This window comes from Diadema antillarum, unplaced genomic scaffold (assembly GCF_040938485.1).
Source record: "Diadema antillarum isolate AM-2024a unplaced genomic scaffold, OU_Dant_1.0 seq00000821_RagTag, whole genome shotgun sequence".
Classification (NCBI taxonomy): domain Eukaryota; kingdom Metazoa; phylum Echinodermata; class Echinoidea; order Diadematoida; family Diadematidae; genus Diadema; species Diadema antillarum.
The window spans coordinates 3,257,359-3,272,605 of NW_027271698.1; the positions used below are offsets into that span (position 1 = coordinate 3,257,359).

General features: G+C 43.4%; 2 protein-coding genes across 2 annotated transcripts in view; one reads left to right on the forward strand and one right to left on the reverse strand.

The window, feature by feature from the left end:
• The window catches only part of LOC139739942 (fibrocystin-L-like), a 134,934-nt gene that overhangs the window by 32,200 nt on the left and 87,487 nt on the right, over positions 1-15,247 (forward strand). Inside the window, exon 3 of the mRNA XM_071650541.1 lies at positions 14,073-14,208. Coding sequence (XP_071506642.1) covers positions 14,073-14,208 — 136 coding nt within the window. The remainder of the gene's footprint in view (positions 1-14,072; positions 14,209-15,247) is intronic.
• On the reverse strand, positions 5,374-12,704 carry LOC139739904 (uncharacterized). The gene is made up of 2 exons (XM_071650504.1): positions 12,637-12,704; positions 5,374-6,318 (listed from the first exon to the last, which is right to left on the reverse strand). The coding sequence occupies exon 2, from the start codon at positions 6,307-6,309 to the stop codon at positions 5,374-5,376; it is 936 nt and encodes a 311-aa protein (XP_071506605.1). The 5' UTR covers positions 6,310-6,318; positions 12,637-12,704.

The window sequence follows — 15,247 nt, forward strand, 5'->3', positions numbered from 1 at the left end:
TTGTATTACCATGGACATAATACACATGAAGATTCATCGTATCGTTAGTTAATTCATGCACTCGTACATCTCAAAAGCGCCACGAAGACATTTTTGGCAGGCTTCACTGCTAAGTTGATCAAGTTCAAGTTCAAGTTCAAGTTCGAATTTATTCGTTTTTCCACAATAAAATCATACAGACATAAATCTCACTTTCTTGAGTGACAGATACAATGTATGTAAATTCGTACAAAGAAACCAACAATAATGAGAAAAACTAATAGTATCAATACATTGCAATTGTTGCAGAAGTAACGAAAATGAAAGAATTGTCAATATGCACTGTGTGAAAAAACGGAGGGACCCACTAAAAAGACAATGCTTGTAGAGTGTGGGCCCCTCTTGTATTAAAAACTCGATGCAAAATTTGACTAAATATAGCAACAAAGCAGCACGAAAAGTTTGGCATAAAAAGTTTAGCAGCCCACTAAGAGACAGACGGACAAACAGTTACACACAAAACAATAACAAACGAAATAATGAGCATGAGACAAGACTGGGACAGCAACAAGACTACTTATAGGGAAGAAAACTGACTCGACGACACGACAGGAAACAAGACTACAGCGCGACGAAGAGGTAACAAAATAGACAGGAGTAAGCAACAGAGACAACGATCATCGGAGGTTAGAGGAAGAAAGAGAAGAAGAAGAAAAGAAGAATATACAACAAACCCTTCAACTGCAAGGTATAAGTTAAAGAAGATCTTATCATAATCAAAGCTAAGGCAAAGGTAACAATAATGAAAAAAACGGCAATAAAGATTTTGCGGACGGGAAACAAAATAAGCCTATGAACTAATCTGATTCAGGGGGTCGTCATTATAGGATTGCAAAAGAAAAAACTTCAATCTCCTTTTAAAGGAGTAGATAGAGGGAGCAGATTTTATATCGTGGTTCAGGGAATTCCAATAATTAGGTCCAGTGTAAATAAGTGTATTCTTTGCTAAAATCGTTCGAAGAAGTGGTAAATGAAACTCGTTAGAGCGTCGGGTGGGGTAATTATGGAATGATTGATTTTTTTGGAACATAGAACCAAAGATAGGTGGCAGTAAACTGTTATCATACATATACATAAATTGGCCTAAGTTGTATAAAAATAATTCGTTAATTTTTAGTAGCTTATTACAGTTAAACAATACATTTGTATGTGAACGAGTGGGAGAATTGGAAATGATACGGAGGGCTTTCTTTTGCAATAATAACACTCTATTCAGCAGCGTCTGATGTGTATTGCCCCAAGCTAAAATTCCATAATGAAGGTAAGGGAGTATCAAAGAGGAGTATAACACAAGTAATGTCTTTTCAGGAATATAAAATTTTAGTCTGTTCATAACACCTATATTTCGAGAGATGATTTTGCAAATATGATCAATATGTATTTTCCAAGAAAGTTTATTATCTACAAAAATACCAAGAAATTTGAAATATGACACACTTTCTAAATTACAATCATCCAGAACTATTTCTGAATTCAAAGAATCAACAGTATTGCTGAAAAGCATATATTTTGTTTTTTGAACATTCAATGACAACTTGTTAGCTCTGACCCAGTTGGTCACTTTTTTCAATTCTGTATTAGCTTGTTGAACAAGAACATCGATATCGTTATGGGCAAGAAAAACACTGGTGTCATCAGCATAGTGTATAAAGGAAAGTACCTCTGAAACAGAGGAAAAATCATTGATATATATTATGAATAGCAGCGGCCCTAAAAGACTTCCCTGTGGAACACCACACTTTACATCTCTTATAACTGAATTATTATCTTTAATTGAAACAAACTGTTTTCTGTCAGCTAAATAAGTCTTGAACCACTCCAAGGCCTTCCCACGTATTCCGTAGTGCGATAACTTGTGGAGTAAAATGTTGTGATTAATTGTATCGAAGGCCTTGGAGAAGTCCAAGAATATACTAATTAAATGGGAATGATTGTCAGTTGCATTAACGACTTTATCAATAAAATGAAGAACTGCATGGATGGTACTATGTTTTTCTCGGAAACCAAACTGAGAATTTGTGAATATTTTGTGCACATTTAAAAATTTGATAATTCTGGTGTATATTATTTTTTCTAAAACTTTCGATAATGAAGATAATAAAGAGATTGGACGATAATTACTGACATCCAGATTATTACCTTTTTTAAATATTGGAATTACTTTAGCCAATTTCAGTTTATCAGGAAACATACCATTAGAAATTGACAGATTAAAAATGTGAGCCAAGGGATCTGCGACTGATGATATAACACCCTTCAGGATACAATTATCTATATCATCATAACCGGAGCTACGTTTGTTTTTTAAAGAGGATACAATATCGATAATCTCATATCTGTTTGTTGGAGTTAAAAAAATAGAGTTGGGGTTACACTGGCCTAAGAATTCAGTAAAATTCTGTTCTGTAGCCGGAATACCATGAGCAAGCGTTTCACCTATTTTTGAAAAATAAGAATTAAAAACATTTGCAATATCAACAGGGTCATCAATTATTTCATCATCCCACTTTATTTCATCTATTTCTGCTTTTTTGTTCGGAATATTCATTGCCTGCTTTAAAACTTTCCAAGTATTTTTAATATCAAACTTAAATTTCAACAACTGCTGAGAATAATACCTTTTCTTTTCCAAACGTAAAATCCTAGTTAATGTGTTTTTGTATAATGTATATTTGTTCTTTGATCGTTCAGTTTTTTCCATTTTATATTTATAATACAATCGATTTTTTCTATTAATTGAACAAAGAATTGATTTTGAAATCCATGGTAACCTAGGCGTCTTTTTATAATCCTTTTTACTTTTTTGCTTTGGAATAATATCATCCAAAAGAGAATTAAATATTTCCATAAAATTATCAAAAGACAGATTAACTTCATCATTTTCATAAACTCGTGACCAATCAGCATTATCAAGAGCGGCATCAAAACTGGCTAACTTTTCACATGAGACTCTACGTTTGCATAAAGGAGCCGAAGGTTTAGCATCATTAGCCAAAGTTTTCAAAGTAAAATGAGTCATGATTGGGAAATGGTCGGTCACATCTGAGAGAATTATAAAAGAATCGGGAAGAGGTAAGATATTGCAAAACAGATTGTCAATTAAAGTAGCAGAGTGATCCGTGACGCGAGTCGGTTTAGTAATGAGTGGCAAAAAGGATGAAGACAAAAATGTCTCAAGAAACTCGCTTGAGATACAATCATTTCCAGATTTCAGCAAATCAATATTATAATCACCAAGTAGAAAGCAATCCTTATTTCTAAAAACTGGGTTTTTTACCAGGTCTGTAAGATATGTCACAAAATCTAAAGTATTCGAATTAGGAGGTCTGTATATTATACCCAATAACACATTCCTACATCCTGGGATAGAAATTTCTACAAAAAGAGATTCAACAGTGTTGTCCATTCTACAAATGTCGTTGTGAACAATACATTTGTAAATACTTGATACATAAAATGCAACACCGCCTCCACTTCTGTCCGATCTATTACTAACATACATATTGTATCCGTCGATTGCAAAGGAATCTTCCGTAGTGGAAGTCAACCAGGTTTCGCTAAGTCCAATGATAGAGAGTGATTGGCTCGCATCGGATTCTAATAAAAATTTTAACTCATCAAAATGTTTATTCAGACTTCTTATGTTAAAATGCAACAGAGAAAACGTGTCTTTAGAGAAATTAAAATACATATCTTTGAATTGATTAACTGTTATATAATTACATGACGTGTTCAGATTTAAATCATTACTAAGATCATAAGGCAGTTCATTTACTGCTGAATTAAGATTATCGGCAACGAAGTTGTCATAAGGAGTTGCTTGTGTTACTGGTGCCTCATCAACTGAGTCAGATTCGGATGTTGTGAGCCTATACAGTTCAAAAAAATCGTCATTTGGCACGGAATGAAAGGGTGCATTCGAGAGATCAGCCATAACGAAAGATGAAATCCCATGATCGTCACCGCCAGCAAGTCGGGAGAAGAACAAGACGGAGAGTCGAGATATCTAAAACTATAGGCTATATGCGCAGAAGAAAATAACTCATAAAAATCGAGTAAAGTGAATGTGCAGTTGTGGTGTATGTTAGCACACCATACCTCAACAACTTCGCTTGGGAGAACAGGCAGTTTTTAAAAGAATCTAACATTTTGGCAGAATGATTGTCATTTATGATCTCAATATTTTACTTTTCTCCAGCTTATTCCAGTGCAAAAAAGGGACGGTAATGGCAGAGAACAGATATATCTTGCCATTAGGCAAGGTATTGTAATATAACCGGATTTCTCCAGTTACTGTGGGATCTTTACTGGGTATATATTCGCGGACACTTCACTCACGCTCAAAGCGATCAGACCACATCTCCATATCACGCCGAGTCGACATCATTAATTCACAAGCAACAAGAAAAGTGCGTGCAAAGAAGAAACTTTATTACCGTACTCGCCAATTCGGAGAGTTCGTCTGCCACGGTGCGTAACTGATCACCGCACGAAGAGTCGATACACAGCGTCTTGTATACAATATACAACAAAGCACAGGGGGACACACCACGGACACATCCGCCTCTGTCGAGAGTCAGCTAACCACTGCTCCCTCACACTGCTCGCTCGAGCGAGACTTTACCCACGTGCGACCCGTGCCCCCACTACAACTCTTAAGGTCACGGGGTCACCGCACGCCGCCAACGTCCTACTAGACGTACCAGAGACACCTACTTCTAGTGCTCTAAACTCATTTCATTACACAGCCCCTCCCTAAGACTAGTCAGTCCCTTGACTAGAGCATGGCTTCTCACACATAATGAAATGACCAAAAATCGGATACTTAAATTCCGTATCTCTCTTAATTAAAAACACAAAAAATAACGCAATATCGACCTGCTTATTTGAATCTCTCCAATTAGCACGTACAGCAACCTTTACCCTTCTCTCTAAGCACATTAAAACAACAAGTATCTTACATGAAAACAACATGAAACACTTTCTGCCAACTCTGCATGAACATGTATTTACATAACTTAAGTCAACACCGGAGATAAAGCTGAATCATTACCTGCGTTTGAGTTATTTAAAGGTCATGAGAGTTTGGTTTTCCGTCTTTGTCATGACGTAAATCTCACAGAGCACCTTGTGTAAGTACATTGATTAAAGTTTCTGTCGTTGAGGTTATTTGCGCTTTTCCAGTGGTAACTCTTCCAGTGATTCGAGTTATATTTACACTTAATTATATGAATAGACAAAATAAACAAAGCTTTCTTAATAGCAGTCCACATTATCTTAAACACATATAAAACACGAAAAACACTGGAGCGTTATGGTCGTTGCATCTCTTCGCTAAGTCTGCACTCCCACTACTGCGTCAACAAGGAATTCCTTGCGACGTTCTAGTTTGGTGCACAAGGCTCCGTCCTTGTATGTCATCTCGCAGACGGTTTCTGTTATCTTGTGTACTTTCCCAACGAGAATTTTGGTCAATTCCCCCTCCGTCATCGGTTGGCCTGGTGCCCCAGCCTCCACATGATGCAGCTTTGTCAGGCGATGAGGTGCTTTCCTGCTCCCCGCTCGGAGAAACACCACTTCATACTGCCTGTCTCGGCTCTCCTCCCATATCTTCTCGCCTTCCCGATATATGGACCGAGAGGATTCTTCACCGACGTTCACCCGCTGGTTCTGCAGGAGATCTGGGACGGGTAGTTCTCCGACCGGCTCGTTTACCGTGACCCGCCGGATTTGGGGTTCCAAGATGTCGTCTGGCTCAGGTAGTTGGTTGTCCGGCTCCGAGTCTGATGTCCCGGATCCGGGATCCGGCGGCCCCATCATCGCTAGCATGCCTCGTGGCTTCCCCCTTGCTGGTGGAGCTAGGGGACCTGGGACAGACTCCACCTCTTGCCGCGTCCCCGGTGAGACCGTCACCTCAATCTCCGCACAGGGGGTTGGAGTCTCAGGAACTGAAACACTGCTCTTCACCTGCTTCGCAACAGGCGAGCGGGATCTATGTCGTCTCCCAGGTTCATCGTTGCGGCTGTGGACTTCGCGAGAGTGGTTGTCCCTTCCAGCTGTTGGGGAATCTCCTCTATGCCCGCGGTGCAGCCTCCTGTAGTGAGCCAAGAGGTTATCTCTCCGGGAGAATAACTTCCCGCACTGCTTGCACTCGTGGCTGCGCCGACTTCGATGCTCGCTTTCGATGTGCCGGGTTAAACTCCGATGGTGGGAGAAGTATCTATGGCAAGTGTAGCACTTGTAGAGTCCTTTCTCCGGTGATCTCGACATGATGAAACTCTGTTGTAAAAAGACAACAAATATGACAATATATACATTGTTTAGACGGTCACCACTTTATCACATGGTGTTGACGGTATCCTGCAACTTCCTACGTATTTACATTACGCTGTACATCAATAAACTGCAATCACTCCACACTCTGTCCCACATTCCTGTTAGGAGTCTCCGTATCGCTGAGGCGGATTTCGCCTCCTAGGTGGATAGCGTCGCGGAGGAGTAGGCCTACTAGAAGAATCTGGGGTATTGGGCTCATCTTCGCCAGACTGTGTAGTGGGAGGGTTAGATTCTGGTCGAACTTCGGCAACCTCGTTGGGTCTCTCGTGAGGTGGTGCTTGGAGGACATGAGGATCCGGCTCCTGCAAAGGAGCATCACTTCCTCCACCAACCTCGATCCATGACTCCAACGGCTCTCCAAGGTAGGGTTTCATCCTGTCCACGTGGACCACCCGTTTCTTTCCATTGTGTTTCTCCTGTATTCGGCACGTAACGTCCGACAACTTTCCCACAACGAGAAACGGACCTTTCCATCTTCGCTGCAGTTTTGGAGATAAGCCCTTAGTCTTTGCTGTGTTGTGGAGCCATATGAAGTCTCCAACCTTGAAGTTGCTTCCCTCTGCCTTCCGGTCATATGTTTCCTTTTGCCGTCGAGCACTTGCTGCTAACTTCTTCCGGGCCCTCTGATGCGCTTCTCGCATGCGCCTCCTCAACTGGTAGGCATAATCTGTTACCGGGGACGGGGTAACTTCTTCTTCCTGCCTGGCTGTTTCTATAGTGAGGTCGATCGGCAATGAGAGCTCCTTCCCTAGCATCATCATACTGGGGGTCTCCCCAGTAGACTCTTGCGGAGATGTGCGGTATGCGAAGAGGGCCAGTGGCACCTTGATGTCCCAGTCCCTCTGTCGATTGTAGGGATCTATCAGCATTGACACAGTGGTGATCAGCGTGTGATTGAACTTCTCGATCATTCCGTCGGACTTCGGGTTGTATGGGGTAGTTCTTGTCTTGTCAATTCCGAGAATGTTACACATCTCCTTGAAGACCTGGGATTCGAAGTTACGCCCTTGGTCGGAATGTAACACCTTAGGAACTCCAAACCGTGCTACAAACTCACTGACAAACTTGTGTGCGACTGTTTCAGCAGTCTGGTCCGGTATGGGGTAAGCTTCCATCCATTTGCTGAAATAATCCCCTACAACCAAGATGTACTTGTTTCCTCTATCTGTTTCGGGCAGAGGACCCACGATGTCCATGGCCACTCTCTCCATGGGAGCACCTACTACTTCTTGAATCAAAGGAGCCTTTTTCTTGTTCAGAGGGTTTTTCTTTTGGGCACAAGTGCTGCACCCTCTAACCACTGATCGGATATCTGCGTCCATTCCAACCCAGTAGAACCTCCTTCTAACCTTAGCTCGAGTCTTCTTCATCCCAAAGTGACCACTGGACTTTCCACCATGCAATTCCTCGATGACCTCCTTCCGGCGTTTTTCCGGCAGGACAATGTGCCAGGTAGTCTCATCCCCTTCATCCGACTCCCATCGCCGGTACAGGATATCTTCCTTGACTTCAAGTTGCTCCCACATTCGCCAGTAGGCCTTTTCCACACTGGATTTGGCTGCCATTTCAGCCTTGCTTGGCCTGTCTCTTCCTTCCTTCATCCTGTCCAGTATCCATTTCAATGAATTGTCTGCGGCTTGGTCTTGGCCTAGGGTAGTGTTATCCAAGGGCTGCAATGTCACCACCTTCACCTCCATGCGAGGTTGAGTGTCTTGGTCAACTTGATATGGCCTTGCCTCCTGCATAGGTGATCTATCGCTGGTGTCACATTGTTTGCAGTCCACGCATGGTCTCCTTGACAGGCTGTCTGCATTTGCATGGGACCTCCCAGCACGATGTATGATTGTGAGGTCATATTCCGCAATGACCTGCAGCCACCTTGCCATTTGGCCTTGAGCATCACGAAAATTCAAAAGCCAGCGAAGGGCCCCATGATCAGTCCTGACTGTCACCTTTTGTCCGTAGAGATACTGCCGAAACTGCTTCAAAAACAGGACGACAGCTAGAAGCTCCTTTCGTGTGGTGCAGTAGTTTCTCTCTGCTTTGCTGAGGGATTTGCTAGCATAGCAAATTACCCTTTCCTCGCCACCCTGCACCTGTGACAGAACAGCTCCCACCCCCTCGTTGCTAGCGTCGGTGTCTAGGATATATCCCTGCTCAGGATCGGGGTAGGCCAGTATGGGTGCTTCGACAAGTCGCTTCCGAAGCTCTTGGAAAGCTTCCTCACATTCCCCTGTCCAGGCGAATTGATGACCCTTTTCTGTCAGGCGATGGAGAGGTCGGGCAATGTTAGAGAATCCGGCGATGAACCTTCGGTAATACGAGGCTAAACCAAGGAAACTTTGGACTTGTTTCACGTTGGTGGGAGTGGGCCATTCCTTCACTACTGCAATCTTTTCCGGGTCAGTGGTGATCCCTTGGCTTGACACGACATGGCCTAGGTACAGCACGCTCTCTTTGAAGAGGTGGCATTTCTTTGCCTTGAGTTTCAATCCTGCCTCTCGCAAGCGCTGGAAGACAGTTTCAAGGCGGCTCAACTCTTCCTCTACAGACTTGGCATACACAATGACATCGTCTAGATACACTAGGAGGGTCTCCCAGTGAAGTCCTGCCAACACTCGCTCCATGAGCCTTTCAAAGGTAGATGGTGCACCACAGAGTCCGAAGGGCATGACTTTCCAGCTGTACAAGCCTCCCCTAACCACAAAAGTGCTTTTCTTCTGGGCGTCTTCATCCAGTTCTACCTGCCAATACCCTGACGCAAGATCCAAAGTGGAAAACCACTTTGAGCCTCCAAGGGCATCCAGGGAATCATCAATCCGGGGGATTGGGTAGGCGTCCTTGGTGGTAAGATGGTTAAGTCGTCTGTAGTCAACACAGAACCTTTTTGACCCATCTTTTTTCTTGACGAGAACAACATTGGAAGCCCAAGGGCTGTCTGATGGTTCAATCATGCCTGTATCGAGCAGCTGCTTGATCTGACGGTCTATCTCTGCCTGTTCCCCAGGGGGGAAACGTCTAGGTCTCTCCTTGATTGGTGCATGGTCTCCTGTATTGATTCTGTGGCGAACTTTGTCAGTGCGGCCAATGTCTGTGTCTGAGGTAGAAAACACATCTTGATAATCGCAGAGTAGTTGAGCAATTTTGGCATGGTGAGCTTTGTCTACCTCTTGTGTGCTCCTTTCGTATAGGTCTCTGAGATGGTTAGGAATGGGACTACTCTCCTTGTTCTCTGCTGAGCTGTTTTGTTCTTCCATCAGATCCGTCTCACATACTGGTGAAATGTAGCCTGCAAGAGTTCCTCGCTTGACAACACAGTCTGCTTGTCCTGGATTGAAAATCCTGATTGGGAAATCCTCCGAGGCATCCACCAGCACCCGGGCAACTAATATTCCCTTCATGGCCAGTTCACCATTGTTTACTGGCTCAATGATTCCAACACCATGAACAGCTCCCTTCTGTCTTACAGTACCAGGCACCAGTACTTCATGTCCAGCTGGGATTCTTGCTGTCTCACCGACCATTACTCTCGAACAGAGCGGTGTTCCTTGTCTATCACTACACTCGATTCTCTCCCCATCTAGCTTCACTTCCATCTTCTTGAGGTCAAGGCTTGCCCCATTTTGTAGTAGGAAATCCATTCCAAGGATTCCATCCAACTGGTTTGTGTCTCCGAACACTACTTGCAATGATGTTATCCTTCTCCCAATTTTCAACTCGATGACTGTCCTCCCAAGTGTCTTCAAGGGGCTACCATCTGCAGTCCGTACTCCTAGACCACTGGTCTGCAAATGGGGCCTGTTTTCTGGTGAGATGCGGTAATACAAGGTTGCTGACAAAATCGTGTCTGTTGCTCCAGTGTCTACTAGCAACCTTGCGTTAATGCCTCTGATCTCTACATCTACAAACAAGCCACTGCGAGCTTGAAGGAGGTTGGGTCTGATTTCCAGTTGTGGTTCCGATGGGCTTTCATCTACTGTTTTGGCGCTCCCGCCTGGCCCTCCTGTGTGTCCAGCCTTCCCTCGGGCCGTGTGGGTGGCTGGTTGTCGTTTCCCCGGGATTGCTGGTCACTTGTCTTCTTCTTTCTCTTAGGACATTCCCTTTGGAAATGTCCTTTCTCGTGACAGAAATAGCATTCATCTGTTACTGAAGCAAACCTCCGTTTCCACTGACCACGTCGCTCCTGGCTGCCTCGATCTGCCTTGTCCAGCCTATCATTGATCTTCTTTATCTCTTCCCACAACTTTTTGTTGTGAATGACATCGTCATTCAAGACCCGTGCTTGCTTGTATCTTCTTCCCGTTCGTTGTTCCTCGAGCCGGTAGAAATTGTCTGTTGTAAGTGCTGCCTGTATAGCCTCATCTAGAGTAGTGGGCTTTGAGCGGAATATGCCCTCTCGCACTGATTGGTCTTCTATTGCTTCAACAAAGTGTGTCCTTGCCAAGCGGTCTTGTGACTCCCCAGGAAGTTCTGGATACGCTAGCCTGGTGAGTTCCCAAATTCCTTGACCTAGCTCTTGGATGCTCTCCTTTGGGCCTTGCCGGCGATAGCGTAATTCAAGGAGGTAGTTTTCTGCCATCTGCCCTGGTCCAAAACGTTTCTCCAAGAGCTGTACGAGTTCCTTATAGGACAGCCGTGAAGATTCGCCGACTTCAACCCCACAGGCCTTCAGGGCAGGCCCCCTCAGGCTTGCCGCTAGGAAGATCCTGGCTTGCTCATCATCCCAACCATTAGCCATCCTGCAGGCTTCAAAGTGACTACGATATTCCGTCCATGGAATCTTTCCGTCAAACCTGTCTGGAATGATGTTCGGCCTTGAGCCAGTAGCATTTGTGTACACCGACTGGGACTGTCTTGATTCGAATTGGTGTTCTTGAAACTGGCGATCACTAGGTTGCATTTCCACCTGCTTTCGACGCTGAGTAGGAACTACTCTTGGTGCATGTAACTCCTGCCACTCATCCATGTTGTGCACCTCCACTGACTCTGGACTTTTTGCTTGAAGCCAAGATTTCCGACTAGTTGAAGACTTCTGAGGTATCCAATTTTCCGTGGTACCGATTTGTCTTGGGATTCCGGGTGTAGGTCCTTCCACATTTAGCGAAGTCCCTGGCCTGTTGAAGTTGAGAGGGGAATTCAGCACATCCTCAGGCGCTACTGGGACTGTGTACTTGCTGTCGGCTGTGTACTTTGTTGGTGTCATAGTTGCAGCTGTTGTTTTTGGAAAGCTCACTGGCGATTTCTGGCCCAACCCAAGCTGTTGCAACTGTTCTCTCAGTGCACGATTCTCCTCCAGAAGTGTCTCATTTTCTGCCCTTGAACTGAGCAATGCCTCCTCCCCTTTTTGGACCTCCGCCACTAAGACATCTAATTCAACATCGGGATGTAATTTCTCTGCCGCCATGATGTGTAAGAATGTTGAATTGAATTAAAATTCACCCGGAACAGCGTAGTTCAATCTATCAGTCTGCTGTGAGAATGTGCATGTGCAGGAATAGCAGGTATTCAATGCGATAGCACCACTGGCACTGCAGGCATAGCAGGCATTCAATATGAAGGCACCACTGGCACTGTAGGCATAGTAGGCATTCAATATGAAGGCACCACTGGCACTGCAGGCATAGTAGGCATTCAATATGAAGGCACCACTGGCACTGCAGGCGCTACTATTTCTCTTAGCAAGGCGCTACTACTTCTCTTGACAGGCGATACTATTTCTTCATTTTCTTCAGGCGCAGAGTCTACTAAAACAATGCAGGCACCTTTCGCCTGCAGGCGCCCTTCCCTGCAGGCGCCCTTCCCTGCAGGCGCCCTTCCCTGCAGGCGCCCTTCCCTGCAGGCGCCCTTCCCTGCAGGCGCCCTTCCTTGCAGGCGCCCTTCACTGCAGGACGAAATATACGCAAGATGTATTTACTGATCCAGCCTCACCCTGCAGGCAATGAAAAGTATAGTAGGCATTCGTAACGAGGGCACTACTATAGCACTGCAGGATAAATCCTCTCTCCTCTAATTTATTAATGCAAAACAATTTTACATTAACATGATTTAGCAGTCACCTGGTCCACGAAACCCATCCCGACGCTGCCACCAATGTAATATAACCGGATTTCTCCAGTTACTGTGGGATCTTTACTGGGTATATATTCGCGGACACTTCACTCACGCTCAAAGCGATCAGACCACATCTCCATATCACGCCGAGTCGACATCATTAATTCACAAGCAACAAGAAAAGTGCGTGCAAAGAAGAAACTTTATTACCGTACTCGCCAATTCGGAGAGTTCGTCTGCCACGGTGCGTAACTGATCACCGCACGAAGAGTCGATACACAGCGTCTTGTATACAATATACAACAAAGCACAGGGGGACACACCACGGACACATCCGCCTCTGTCGAGAGTCAGCTAACCACTGCTCCCTCACACTGCTCGCTCGAGCGAGACTTTACCCACGTGCGACCCGTGCCCCCACTACAACTCTTAAGGTCACGGGGTCACCGCACGCCGCCAACGTCCTACTAGACGTACCAGAGACACCTACTTCTAGTGCTCTAAACTCATTTCATTACAGTATTATGCGTGAGCGAAAATGTGCAAATCAGCAATTATTCATCTTTTGACACAAAATTTGTAATGATCTCAGGTTTGCTGCTCCTTATCATCTGTATTTATTCAAAGACATTTCCGTCTGAAAAAAGGCACATCAGTGAAATAAGACTGAAATGAGGGAAAAGATTCTTTTGTTAGTGACGATACATGATGATGATGATGATGATCCACAGAATTTGTATGGCGCCATATATCTGTTATAGAAACATTCAAAGGCGCAGACTCCTCCAAGACAGTTAGCAATTGAATGTCAGGTGAAAAATGTGAGTTTTGAATAAGGCTTTGAATTTAGTGATCCATGCAGTTTGTCAATTTCATGGAGGAAAGATGGGAGGGAGTTCAATAGGCGAGGAGCAATAGAGGAAAATGCCCGGTCTCCGTATCCCTTGAGATGTGTGATGGGCACCTGGAGAGTAAGGCCAGATGAACGAAGGCCAGGGCGAGGCTGCCGTCGCTCGATTAGGGAAGACAGGTATCCTGAGGCCAGACCATGAATGGCCTTAAAAGTGAGCAGTAAGATCTTGAAATCAATTCTGTTCTTGATGGGAAGCCAATGCAGCTCAGCCAGGACAGGGGTGATGTGATCGTACTTCCTCAGTCCAGTGAGCAAGCGTGCTGCTGCATTCTGTACTGTTTGAAGTCTGTTCAAAGTTGCAGATGGAAGGCCAGCTAGAAGACTGTTACAAAAATCCAGTCTTGATGTTATGGGTGAATGAACGATGCTTTCTGCTGCCGTCCTTGTAAGCAGAGGTCTAATAGCAGCGATGCTACGAAGCTGGAAGTAAGTAGTCTGGCATACCTGCGAAACATGCCTGATACATGATCACACAATCGTTATTGTCCAGACACCTGAATGTACTCTTTAAGATGCACATAATCATGTGTCGGTGACGATCATTACATCAAAGAAAGACTGCAATGAACTGTCAATGGATATTAGGTCCATGGTATAACGTACTAACATAATTGATTATGTATAACTATAAGATTATGTTATTTAATTAACACAAGACCTCTGCATCTGAAGCCCATGTGGTACAATTATATATATCTAACTGTTAATTCTCTCTCTCTCTCTCTCCTATTAGAATTCAGCACAGAATTTTCGCTCGACGGTGACCCCGACGTTGGTAACAGGGTGTACTTCCGTGATTCCATCAGGCAATTCGAGTGTGACGTAGTGCGATATCTGTCCAATGAGGAGAAGCTAACATGTCAAACCAGGTGCGCAATAACATTATCCAAAAGGGTTTATTGGCGCCTAATGATGTAACGAGCATGTTTCCTTTGAATTTTCTTCATGAAAAAAAAAATAATGACAAGATGGCTTTGATTTGATCTGATTTCTTTGTTTGTTTTTATAGTAGTCACGGATTACAATGTGCAGTTAAAGTAACATTATTATACCCAATTCATATTATTCTAGATATATATATATATATATATATATATATCATAATAAATCATATAAAGAGAAATCTAAAAAAAGGATAGCTTGCCATTTATACTTTGCAGTTCTCCTTGTTTCTTATAATCATAAACTCTCAAAACACAACTTTCAACTTTATGGCATGAAACATCGATGGTATGAAATTTCACAATCAGCGTTCCAAAAAGGGTATATGGTTGATGCGACAAATACATATACAATGTATATATATATATATATATATATATATATATATATATATTCAGGGCTCCACACTAACTTTTATTCTTGGTGGCTCGATTGGGCCACCAGCATCATTGATTTTAATTTTTTTGGTGGCCCGAAAAAAAATAAAGAAAAACATTAAAAAAAACTAAATCGGTCCTACTAAACATAGAAAGTATTTAGTATACTGAAGTGATACACGCACCTATGTCTAAAATGAATGAATAGAAAATTAAATCATCTTACCATTATTCTGAGTGCCAAGATTTAGCAAATAGGCTTGTAGATTATTATAAAAGTTGATGTCTATTATATTTAGGTAGTCAAAACTTACGTTTGAAATGAGAAAGTGGGAGCATTTGCAGACATTTGTAAACATCCGACATTTGTTTTAGCATTGTAAAGAGCCAAAAGTTACCGTTACTCATTTGTGATTGTAAAAGCAATCATCCAACATTTACTAGTATTTTAAGACCTTACGGAGCTGAATGTTACCGTTAATCATTTTCAAATGTGAAAGCAAACAACCAACATTCATTTTAGCATCTTACGGAGCTGAATGTCATTCTTATTCATTTCCGAACGTGAAAGCAAAAATCCGCTATTTAT

Bases quoted from the DNA above. Each gene is read 5' to 3' on its own strand.
- LOC139739904 (XM_071650504.1), bottom strand. From the start codon at position 6,309: ATGTCGAGATCACCGGAGAAAGGACTCTACAAGTGCTACACTTGCCAT.